Here is a 13,278-nt window from a genome sequence, read left to right as displayed (position 1 = left end):
TTAAGAGAAAAAAATCTAAATAACATTTGTGAATTTAATTTTCATTCTTTATTAAAATACTAGACAGCCTGGCTTCTAGTACATGTGGAGTCAGCTTAGTTGCATGGGTTGTTAAATGTCAGAGACCTTTAGCTCTTATTGGGAAAGCTTGAGAGTTATTACTATCATTAGTGTGGAAATGTACATCATTTCTTTGATATTCAAATCAATTATTTAGTTCCATGCTCACTTGAGAAAGAATCTCTCAGTGTCAAGAATGTATTGCTTTGGAGATGACAGGGTGCTAGATGGGCTAGAGTTTCCTCTGGAAACTGCAGTGATCATTTCTGTAGTTTCATAGGCAGTCCCTCAGTTAATTTGGCTAGTACATGATGAGAAAACATGATTTGCTACAAAGCCCCAGCTTCTAATCACCATTTGGAAGCCCATGTTAGGCTACAAAGGCACCATATTTATATGTGATCAGTTTTTAACTCTGGCAAAAGTTATTGACAAATGCAGAAAGTGTCAAAATTGTCCCTTCTCAAAGTCATTGACATTTTAGCAACTCTTATAACAGTCAAAAAACTAATCTTTGAACATTTTTGAATAAAATTGCTCTTCACATTCCAGCTCTTTGCAAAGTCTGTCATGTGGTCACTACATTAACGAGGATGCCTCTTGTGGATGATGAAATGTTAAGGAAGCCAGAAGGGATTAGAAATTGTGGGGGGGGAAACTCATTCTAACCGGAATTTAAGGGGAGGGGAGGGAGGGATGAGTGGGGTGACAGAATTTTTATCTGGATGAATACAGTAATAAAAACTATCACTCACCATCACATTTCATGTACTTTACTAGGGCTTTACCTACATATCCACATTCCAGCTTCATGGTAGTCCTATAAGGGAGGTATTGAACATTAATAGCTGAGCCTCAAGGAGACTTGTCCACTTTTTCAAGATCAAACAACCATAGCTGGAGGTGCCTGAACTCACACTCCTGACTCAAAGTTCAAACTTTAAACCACTATCCTACATTCCCTCCCAAGAAATTCATATTGCAATTTTTAAAAGGGAGGAAACTGTGGCCCTAGCCACACAAATGTAGAATGACGTAATTACTAGCAAAGTGGGCCACAAACTGAGGGACATATTTATCTTTTTGGTCTAAAAGTATGACATAATGCCAATATGACTGCCAATTCTAATGTAATTAGACTAAAATAATAAATTGTCCAGAATCTTACCAGGAAGAGAAGGGAAGAGTGTTTTATGGTTCTGGACCTTACTCAGAACATAACAAGAACACTGTATTTCGTGCTAGGTAGCAGAATCTAAGCGGAACATTAATTCAACAAATATTCATTGATTACCCAGGCAACATCCTTGATCTGGGCATAAATCTAGTTAGCTTCCTGCCTTTACAGACCTTATTCTAGAAGAAAAAAATGATTACAAATAATGACAAATTGTGTTCAGTGGCATAAAGGAATGTCCATAAGCGATGGAAAAGATAGACAGGGAAATAGGTGGCATTTAAGCAAAACTTGAAGACTGAGAAAGGAACAGACACACAGGAAGGTTAGAGGATGAGGCAAATGGACCTACCATGCATTGCAACAGGATGGCCAGAAGGGTAGTTCGAGTCTTATCACTGAAGAATCTGTTGAAGATCCTTTTTCACCTGGATAAAGGAATAACCAAACTGTTAAAAACAAATGCCTATCTTTATAAATTTGAAGTGCTAACCTATAGAGACTCTAGGTGACATAGCAGATTACAGGATGAGATTTCTACCTAAAATGTAGAACTGTTTTTCAACTATCAGAACCAGGGAATATTATAAAGCATATCCGCTAGGAAGCAGGGGGCCATGGTTGGAGCTGCAACTCTGTAGGCACATGGTCTGCACCATGATATTTAACTTCTCAAACCCTCCACTGCTTCCTCTCACAAGTGGGGCTGGTAGTGAACATCAGATGGGACAATACACATGAAAAACACCCACTACACAGGGCACATCACATAAATTCACTGATGAGATGTGGATCTAAGTCTGTCACTAGCACTTGACACTAGGTTTCTCTCTGAGGTTCCTAATTGGCAAAATGTCACACTTTTAGCCTCAGAAATACAGGAAGAGTCACAAAGGTGGCAAGAAGTAGTCAGAGGGAGCATTATGAATTTTCAAACTGAAAAGTAAACGGGCCATGGTATTTGGCATGCTGGCAGCCAGTACGGTGCTCTGAAAGTTGTGCAGCATCAAAATTGTATCATGACTTCAAAGTAGCCTATTGCTGAAGCAACTCAGGTTTTTCAACAAGGCTGTTAGTTCATTACTATTTATTTATCAAAGAGCACAACTTAAATATGGTACTTTCTTGAAATATGAATTCAACTTGGAGCTCTTAAAGATTAACCAGAGCTAGTGAATTTCAGATCAATGAAGAAATTGTTTGAGAAATACTAGTATACACACTCTTTGAGTAGAGCCCCACTGATATGCTAAGAATTTATATACACATTATCATAAGATCAACAACCCAAAATTGCAAGTGGCCCCCATAATACAATGAACCTACAGAGTAGGCACTGCAGCTCTTTATTTTATCAAGAACATTAACTTAGCTCCTGAGGTCACAGTTTTGGTTATTCTTCCCTTAGAAGTAATATCATAATCGTTCTAGCCCTGGCCCTTTAACTCAGTTGGTTAGAGCATCATCTCAATACACCAAGGTTTCCTGTTCAATCCTTCATCAGGGCACATGCAAGAATCGACCAATGAATCCATTAATGAGTGAACAACAAATTGATGTTTCTCACTCTCAAATTCATTAAAAAAAAATTAAAAATGAATCGACCAATGAATCCATTAATGAGTGAACAACAAATTGATGTTTCTCACTCTCAAATTCATTTTAAAAAATTAAAAATATCATAACCATTCTATTTCCACCAGTGAAGTGGTAAAGGTTCCGTATTAAAAATTGTGTATCTATAACACACAATCTGCTAAGTCTAAGTCAGTGGTTTTCAACCATCACCATATAAATTTTTGAAATGTAGATGTCCTGGAAGTCTGACTTAATGAAACTGGACCCAAATTTCAAAAGCTTCCTCTCACAAGTGGGGCTGGTAATTGTCTCCATTCTAATCATTTCTAATCCCATCATCAAATCCAAGTTACCATCTTCTTTCCATTCTCATATCCCTTCTTATCCCTCATGTGATTCTAACTGAATAAAAATTTCCCGGCCAATCCAAGAATGACCTGAAAGCAACTACTTCAATTGACTAAAGCACCGCCAACTTTACAATTCCTCCCATCATTTTTTTCTAAATTGTTTACCTTTCAATCATAACTTTTTCTAATTCCTTTCCCCCCCACCCCCTCAAATGTAGAACATACACAGTAATCCCAGGTGCTGGTGTTAGTGTGAATATGCTCTTCCTAGGAAAGACTGCTGGCTAACCTTCTGCTATTTCACTTAACTACATACATTACTTGTTTTTTATGATGTTTTGAAGGTCGTTCCCCAAAGTAATAAAAGCCATTGTCTCCATTCTCTGAGGATAGGAGCAAAATATGATCTAAAAGCTTGTCTAGGTTTGGAAGTGATTAATGTAGATTCTTATGATGAAGGAAATGAAAATGAGAAATCTGGATAAGTAATCACTGTTTCAACAAAAACAATTTCAACAAAAAATGAGCTTGAAACAGAGAGAACAAACTGATAATGCCAACAGCAAATAAATTATTCTCTGAGTGTTAGAAACAGACCTTGTGATAGCATTTTAAGTTTTGTGAATTCTTTTGATTCATGGCACTTCCTAGTGTAACTGCGGAGGAAAGGGACACTCTTGCCGCCCATGTTTCACAGGTACTTGAAATGCAATTTGAGCAGAGAAGGAGAGGTTTCAAATTAATGCACAGATGTGTCTGGAAATGATGGTTGCATAGAGAAAGCATCTCCCCAGGGCTTCCTATAAACCAAGGAGACACAACCAAGCTTGTCTTTGTCATATTCCCTGGGCCACCCAGGAGCTGTGAGACCACCTTAGAAGGCAACAGCATCTGGGAACTTTGGAACTCTGGTCAGGATCTTGTTCTGTCTCCAGCTATAGGGTGAGGACATTTCAAATGAAATATTCGCCTTGGTAGGGTGCCACCTACATTGCGACTTAGCTAAGACAATGTCTCTGAATGCATTCCTAGTCTTAGCAGCCCAAACTGACACTCCAGACTCTGAGTACGTTTTCAGTTTTTTTGTTGTTTTTTTGTTTGTTTGTTTGTTTTGAGGTTGTGTATACACACTGTCAATAACTCAGCAACATAGGAATCTTCTGCCAACCATGACCAAGCATACCTCTTCCATTTCTATCTCTAGTCCTGCACATCCACATTCTCACCTGATGTTTCAACCACCTCCAATTCAACACACCTAAACTGCACTCACAAGTTTCTGCTCTTATCCTCTAAGTATTCCACCTACACTCTTCCTACCTTAGTGGCTGACCCACACAGTTATAAAACTCACAACACTGGAAATCATTTCTAATCCCATCATCAAATCCAAGTTACCATCTTCTTTCCATTCTCATATCCCTTCTTATCCACTCTATAGCCAGATTTTATGTATACATATAAAGGTTAATATTAAACACCCTGTTTGTTTTCTATGTCTGGAGATCCCTAACTAAAACAGTATATATAAGGAGATTTTATAGTAAGGAATTTGTTCTCCTCATAATGGAAGCTGAGAAGTCCTTACTTGCAGTCAGCAAGCTAGAGATCTAGGAGAGGTGGTGGGGTGAGTTTCAATCTGAGAGAAGACGACCAATGTCCCAGTTCATGTAGGCAGGCAAAGTTTCTTTTTATTCAGCCTTTGTTATAATCAGGTCTTCAGCTGATTGGATGAGGGAATGAGGGCAATCTACTGAGTCCACTGATTTAAACGTTTCTATCATCTAGAAATAGCCTCACAGATACACCCAGAGCAATGTTTGACCAAATGCCTGGGCACCCTGTGTTCCAATAAGATTGACAGATAAAGTTAACTACCACAGTAATCTTTCCAACATGGACATCAGTTCATGTTGTCCATATCTTTTTAAGCCTCTATAAATGTTTTATTGTGTCACCATATTCTGCAAGGCCATGCCTAACTTATCTCTTACCTCTTCTTCTTACTACCACAGTCTCTATGAACCGTCTTTCAATTTTTTAAGCCACATAACTATTTTTCTCCTAAAAGTCTTCATGCATGCTGCTCCCTCTGCTTGAAACACTCATCTTTCACCACATTAACTCCTCCTTATCCTTCAGATGTCATCATATGTCTTCACAGACTCCAACTCTTCCCACAAGCCAGTCCCCAGTAATATAAACTCTTATAATCCCCTGAACTTCTTCATTAAGGAATCCTTGTCACCATAAACCAATAGCTGCTTAATGTATCTCTTCCACAAGAGCACATAAACTCACTAAGGCAAGGAGGTCTATGTTGTTTACAACTATAACCCCAGCATTTTGCCTATAATAGGAATTCAATAGATGTTGTCCAGATAAATGAGTCACTTCCTAACAACTCTTCCAGGCTTGGAAAGAGGCCACTTCTCTGTCTCTATAGGTCTAGTATAATAAATGTTTATTAAATAAACCAAGTTCTACTCTATGAAGGAAGGATTGATTCAAAAGAGTGTTGTGTAATGGTCTAGATTGCCTTTCATAAAAGCAAACTTCAAAATGGCTTTGCTCTATAAGGACAGAATATCACTGTTTTCTGCTTAGATTTTCAACCCATTATTTAAAGACAGACTGATCTTGCCAGGCCAGTGTGGCTCAGTGGCTGAGTGTCAATCTATGAACTGGGAGGTTGAGGTTTGATTCCCAGTTAGGGGGCATGCAGAAAACATTGGATCAATGAATCTCTCATCATTGAAGTTCTGTTCTACCCTCTCCTTCCTCTCTCTGAAATCAATAAAAATATATTTTTAAAAGAATAAAGACAAGTAGATCTTTAAAATTTCAGCAGTTCCATTCATAAAAATTACATAGCTACTGCATTTATGAAGACCATGGATTTCAGAGTAACTTGACTTCAAAGAAGATGCTATATAGGAAATCCCAAGTTTGTCCTTCCTTCTTGAAGATGCTAATTTCAATCAGTTTCTAACCTAGAAGTTAAAATGGATTCCACCGAATACTGTGTTTAAGCCAAATCAGCCATTAAAAACAGGATGACATACTGGTGTGAATTTGTATTTGATCAACTTAGCTAATCTGGCAATACATTTCCTCATATTTCCTTCTCTGGCTCAGCATGGTGTTGTGCAATGAGGGTGAAACCCAGATCTGTGCTCCCTCATCCATGTGACCAGGTTTGTAAAGCAAAACTAGACAAATGCCCTGAGCAAATACTGAAGTGCCCCTTCAATGCTCTGAAATTTTCCGCACACACACAAAAAAATCTGAAATGGGATCTTTAATCTTAGTCTTGTATATATTTCAGGTTGGAGTCCCCAACCCGGTCTCTGGTGATGGAGGCCCCAAAAGGAGTAGAAATAAATGCAGAAGCCGGCAATCTGGAAGCCACCTGCAGGACAGAGCTGAGACTGGAGTCCAAAGATGGAGAGGTAGGGGCTGAGAAGGCCAGGAGTCTGGAGAGATGAAGCTGCAACCAACCAGCCTTTCCCCAAACTGTTTGGTTCCTCCCTTTACCACTGAAGTTGATCCTACACTTAACCAAAGGAGCCAACTGGAAGGTTTTGTTTTGGGAACAGATACGTCGACCAAGACAATGATAAGCCAAACCAACAATACATTAAAGTTATGCCTCAGTATTTATAAGGTGCTGAAATAATAGCCAAGTACAAAATAATACATATGGCTGTAGGGAGGAATGCTATTTCCAAATTCTGTCTGTTGTCATCGTAAAATATGATTTATGAAGCTGGCAAACTAAGATGTATATTGCACACTTCCGGCTAAAGATGAACGAAATTTACTGGTAGTCCTTTTTTAAAGTTGGTGTTGCCTGTTTCTACTTTCATTGAGTATAGAGCGTCAGGTCCAACAGCTATCCCAAATCAGAACAAGCCAAAACTTCACTTGACAGATTGCAAACATTCATCCTCCTAACCCAACACAGCCTCACTTGGGTGGATGGAATAGTTGCTCACGTTTGTGCAGAGTGAGTCAAATCCCCAAAGAAAACATGATTCATCTGCAAACTATTTAAAGTGCCTTCACTGTGTCCATCAGCAAAGTTTTCTATTGAAGAATTTTTTTAATAAGGAAAAGTGTTTTTTCTTTATTAAAGCAAAACTCTACCCGCCCTTTCGGAGCTACTTAAGGGTATTCGTCTCCAGCTGCCACTGTTCGCCAAGCCCGCCTTCTGATGGGTCTGGCATTTGCGATACTGTATTTGTTTTAAAAGAGCTAGTCAGATAGAGCAGTCAGTTATCAAAACTGTCTCTCCAAACAGCCAGAAACTCCAAACCACACACACTTAGAGCAGCGACTGCATCACGTACATGGTTTATCGCTGTCAGAATTCAGACAGAAGGGATTGGTTATATTGTAGCATTCACTTAAGCCCAGAAAATGCTATATATTTTTGAAGACGTACCATACACACAGACGTATTGAGGGTCTGAGAAGTGGCAACGTAAAGAAAATGGTTAAAGCTAGCATTCCTAAGTGTATTTCACTCTAGGACTCTATTCACATTCTACATGATATGCTTTTGCAAAATGCTAATATACATCCAGTGCAATGTCGTCTCACTGGAATATAAGCTTTTGTCTCCTTCATCTCCACATCCCTGGTACCTACAGTACTCAGAGAGTATGTGCTCATTTGATCCAAGTGGAACTGAACATGCATCTGCTATTTCTGAATGGTGGGAGGGTCAAGGACAGCCTCTAACTCTTCCCTTCCTGTCTACTCTCTTTAGATTAAGTTAGATGCTGCGAAAATCAAACTACCTAGGCTGCCTCACGGATCCTACACACCCACAGGAACGAGGCAGAAGGTCTTCGAGCTCTGCGTCTGCGCCAATGGGAGACTATTCCTGTCCCAGGCAGGAACCGGTTCCACTTGTCAGATAAATACAAGTGTCTGCCTTTGAGAGACTCTCCACAGTGGACGCTGTCGGCAGCAGAAGGCCTTTTTCTGGCTTCAGACACGGGCTGCCAGCTATTTTTACTAGAACACAGAAAGCCTATCAAAGACCTTATGTGTGTGCGCGCGTGTGTGCTTGGGTGAGTGAGTGTGTGTGTGAGTGAACGGATATAAATATATATAAATATATATAAATAAATATATATATATCCTCTGTATAAAATGAGGTTTCAGTACAAAAGGAACCACGGGTGACCCTGTGATACCATCATTTCCATCCCCACCCTACCACCTACAAGAAAAAAAAATCAAAACACTTATCAGGCTCTGCACCCCGAGATCCTTCAGAATCACTTAGTGTTATCAGACACTCACCAAACAGCATCCACACCTCCTTTAGTGTCATTTAAGGGCAGTGATGGCGGGAATCTCCAGGTCATGCTCAAGCGCTGAGACCCTGGGATTAAAAATGGGCATTTGATTTTCTTTTGCAGCTGGAGTGAGGCTGGCGACTCCTCCCACAGAAGTCGACCATGGAAACCCAAATGGTTGGTCTGCCTCTGCAGTCAAATATTTGGATGAATGAGGAGGAGGAGGAATTTTCGCAGTGTAAACTGCTCACCCAACTCCTCTCTTCCTTCCTTCAAACTCACATATAACCCCCTAGTCAAAACAGGAATCATAAATCAGCACAAAATCAGATAACAGCTGCTCCTCAGTTGGCTGGAAGCTACTCCATGGCCTTCCAGGCAAAGAGTAATGGGTGATCATCTCTGTTTAAAAGGGGGAAATGGCTCAGAATCTGTTCTGTCCTCATTTCTGACTTACTCAATAGACTCCAACCCAAAATTATAGCATCAATCAAAATTAACAAGAGTGGAACCTCAAACCCCAAGAGGAGCCATTTGCAGATGGAAGTCTAAGAGCAACCTAATTATTTTTATATTTTCTTGGGATTGGTAGGTAGAGCCACACACTCACTGACTTTGATCTTCTTATATATTTTTTGCGGTGTAAGGATAGTCATATTCTGAAATCCACCATTATGTTTCCTCCAAGAATAACAGATCTAAAGCACTACACACCACCCACCCAAAGGCTTACTGATGTGTAGCATAAACTGAATCAAGTATCTTTATCAGAATCACTGTGCCCCCACTCCCCCAACTGTGGAAACAACTAATTCCCGCCATCAGCTACCACCCATCACTCCACTTTCATCATCATGCTCCAGGGTCACCCTGGCCAGCTCTTGTGCTGGGACAGGGGATTACACCATCTCTGTTCAAAGAGGGGGAAATGTGCCTATGCCTTAAGTCAATGCACTCAGCAAGGAGAAGCACATCCTATTTATCTTATCATTTCCTGTAGTTTATTTTGGGTGATTGGAAGGGGATGGTTTAGTAGTGACTGGGCATCTTAAAAGCAGGTTGACAAGCCACGTGCAACACTGCATAGATCATGGAAACACACTTGGCTTAGATAGTCCTGGATTGCCCCTTGGCAAGGTGTGGCCCCCCCCCCCCCCAGACCTAAATGAAGTATTTATAGGCCTGAATGGCATCTTTTTGTTTCTCAGCAAGGTCCTAATTTTTTCTTATTTCACAATCAGGGTAAGATTTGTCATAGGAGATAAAATGAAGTTGGATATCTTTGAGGTGACACTCAAGCATTGAGCTATGGTTTGCATATTTGGGACGTAGAAGCAAGTTGTGTGTTGCTTAGTCACTTAAAAGTGGGGGGGATGGGTGGTCCCAGCCTGACCATGGCCCTGCTGGCTTCCAGACATCAGCTCCCTCTAGTCACTCTTGCCCAATGTCCCATACAGAAGAAGTGGGTTGCTCAATGGTCAGATCATGAGATTGCTAAGTTTATAACACTAGGGTCTAAAAAAGAATTTTAAAAAAGCTACCAAGTTGCTCTGGATCAGTATTGCTTATAGCCTATGGATCACGCTGCCAGAATCTGTATTTACCACACACACGGCTTGGCCAGCTGGGAAAGGTCCTCCTTGGCTATTGGGAGCATTTATTCCATATCATTCAGATAAACAGAAGTAGCTATGAGGAGGTCCTTTGTGGCTGAATACCTTAGACAAAGTGTTTTTACCATCCTTGCATTTTGCCACCTTAAGTACACAGTGTATAGAGGACAAGAAAACAAAAGGTTCTTAAATCTCTTTCCTCTGATCTTGTTCTAATCATCACCTGGAAGCTGAGGTCAGCACCTTGGGAATTTTATAAACAATTAAAAAGACTGGTATTGATCCCACTTACAAAGTTTATCCCAAAGGTAATCACATCACAAATAAAACAAATAATCATAACTGCCAAGAATAAAAATCAAGCAGCCATGGGGAACAGACATGACATAAAATCCTGAACTTCTTTTGTGCTAAGTGACCACAGCATACCAGGTAATGAGCAGGAAATTTGGCATGGATCAAATTATGTATTTCTGTTCAGACTCCAAATGTGGTAAAATGCATTCTAAGTTTTTCAATGTACTTTTTTTTTCTCCCTACTTCCTTCAACTAGAATATTTGTTCATGGTGATGAAAGTTTTACCTGAATTCTGGAGGAAAACATATATATATCTTTTACATTAAAATCTGAGAACCTTTAATTTTAAAAAATAAGATTCTTTCTAATCATTATATATAATGGTTTCTAGACAATCACATCTTTCTGTATATTAAGCAACAGATGGCATAACAAACAGAGAACTCAAATGAATCTTCAATATGATGGTCTAGTATGTTCATATTCTTCAGAAGAGTTTTAAAAATTGATCTCCAGGTAGATTTAGCACTTAGGTTTCACTAAGTCATAAAGGTACAGTCTTGGGAAACTATGAAGGGGTGATGGAGGTTTTCAAAATTCCTATGGTGGCATCTATGTAGATGGAAATTTAATATGAGGCTTTTGAATTATGTTACCCAAGGACTAGATCTTATCAACTTTCATTGGTTTTCATTTCTTTCACATCAGTTTTCTTTGGATCATTTTCATTGTCTATCCAGCCACCATGGACCAAAGATTGCTTGAGGTTCAATTCTAGAGCAGGGGTCAGCAAACTGTGGTCCCTAAACCAAATTCAGCACATCACCTGTTTTCATAAATAAAGTTTGATTGTAACAAAACCACATCCATTTTTGTACCTGCTGTCTATGACCAATTTCCTACCGTAACAGCAGGGTTGAGTAGCTGTGCCAGAGATCTCATGGCCCACAATGCATTACTAGTAAATAGTTACTAATTGGCCTTTATAGAATAAGCTCGCTGACCCCTGATGTAGAGGTCATTTATGGTATATGTAGAACGCAGCAGCACAGAAAGACTTCACAATAGCATGGAGTAAGCCTACATGTCCATCTGTCCTTGAGAATAGAAATACTCGGCCACTGAAAAAACTTAGTCTTAAGCTGTGCTTAATACAAAAAAAAATAAAATAAAATTGATCCACTTGTCAGAAATTCAGGCTCCCAAGATCTGGGGTGAACAGGGAGGATGGAATTAGAGGAAGATAGAAGGAAAGAAAAGCTGTGGTCCTCCAAGAGTTTTTTCTTTGGCCCTTTAATAGGTGGCTCCTCCTGACTGCCTCTAATGTGGCAATAAATGAAGCAGGGTTCCTGTGATTTAAATTCAGAATCTCTCCCCCTGAAGAGACTATTTCTACAACCTCTACTTAGAGGTTTCCATCTCACCTCCCCATAGTCCAAAAAGATGCCCATTCCATGGTCCTTCGGAGCACATTTTAACTTAACATGTATTTTTGGCATCACCACCTCAGTTGCTCATACCTGCATTGTACTTATAATGCTATGACCACACCTGGCCTGAATGGTTGGTGAGACCAATAATAATTAGAAATGCTGAAAGAATCATCTTAAAATATGTAGGAAGAAAAAATATTGTACCATTCTTTCATGAAGCTGTTGCTGAGATGAACCAGGTTAATTCCAATTTCATTTTGTTTCCAAGGCCCTGGGTCTTTGTTCTTTCATGCAAAGAGGACTCTTTTGAATTCCGTATCTGCCTCTGTGTGGGAAGGCAGGTTCCTACCTGAGATCTGTCCCTTCAGTCAACATCCCTGTCGTTAATCCCAGCTTTACTCAATATTGTTAAAATAGCATCAGTATGAATGAGCTTTTGTAATATGAATATTCGTGTCAGGGAGGAAATGTGGGGTTTTTTCCCTTAATGAAAACAACCACCATTTTACCGAGTCTAATTGGCATCTTGAAAGGAGTCCTTCAGCATTTTATCTGGATTCAACCAAAGGAGGATTCAATGGGCAACCCTGCCCTTCAGCTAGATAGAGTATCTTGCCTTTGTGTATTTTAGGTAAAAGGTAGCACAATGCTTGGACAAAAAGAGATACATAGATTCATGTAAGCACCTGGTTCTTAATCTTTAAGGCTCTGTGAAAGGTGAAAAATCTCACTTGAGTACGTTGTAAACAAGACCCATCTTCTAGCTTTCCCCTGCACCAGGAAATCTTAGGAGCAAGAAAGATAACAAAGCAGTTCCTAGAAAATGCATTTGCCTGGTGCCCCAGAAGTAGGTGTGGGGGAAAGTTATAAAAAAAGAAACAACTTTAGAAAATAGGTCTTTTATCTCAAATATAAAATGTCTCTCTTTTGGTCTTTCATCACTTTCTCTTTGGTGGAAGGTCCCCCCATTTCCAACATATTTCCATTAAAATAGTCAAAGCTACTGCATTGGCATGTAGATGCATTTCTTTCTTTGTGGTAATCAGAATTTAAAATTATACAGTTGCCTCTGAATTTCTCATTCACAAAGCTAAACCACTGATAAGAGATGAAGCAGTTGGAGACCTGCTGCTTCAGCCAGCATAGCTTACCACTCACATTAGCACTTCCAAAAGCAATATGATTTCTATGGTTTTTAGAAGTTTTCTTCCTAATGGAGCCCTTGAAATTTCTCAAGGCAGATCCGAATGGCAAAGGAAAAATAATTATGGGTGGGAGGTCCTTATTTTACATATTGTAAGAGTGCCAGTGTAAGAGAAAATAGCCTGTTTGGGGTGACCTATGCTCACATACTTGATTTTCTTTAGTTTTTACCCCCTTTCCTTTTATAGATACTGACAGAGTAGGAAATTAGCATCTTCCTTTGAGAAAAGAAAGCAATTCATGAATACTATGAG

At 39.5% G+C, this 13,278-nt stretch overlaps 1 protein-coding gene across 1 annotated transcript in view; it reads left to right on the top strand.

Moving 5' to 3' along the window:
• Window positions 1-10,691, top strand: part of SGCD (sarcoglycan delta) — a 292,141-nt gene extending 281,450 nt beyond the window's left edge. Inside the window, exons 7-8 of the mRNA XM_084884490.1 lie at window positions 6,494-6,617; window positions 7,940-10,691. Coding sequence (XP_084740616.1) covers window positions 6,494-6,617; window positions 7,940-8,113 — 298 coding nt within the window. The 3' untranslated portion in view covers window positions 8,114-10,691. The remainder of the gene's footprint in view (window positions 1-6,493; window positions 6,618-7,939) is intronic.
• The last annotated feature ends 2,587 nt before the right edge of the window (window positions 10,692-13,278 follow it).

Source organism: Pipistrellus hanaki (genome assembly GCF_964339955.1).
Source record: "Pipistrellus hanaki genome assembly, chromosome: 5".
Lineage (NCBI taxonomy): Eukaryota > Metazoa > Chordata > Mammalia > Chiroptera > Vespertilionidae > Pipistrellus > Pipistrellus hanaki.
This window is presented reverse-complemented; position numbering and strand designations above follow the sequence as displayed.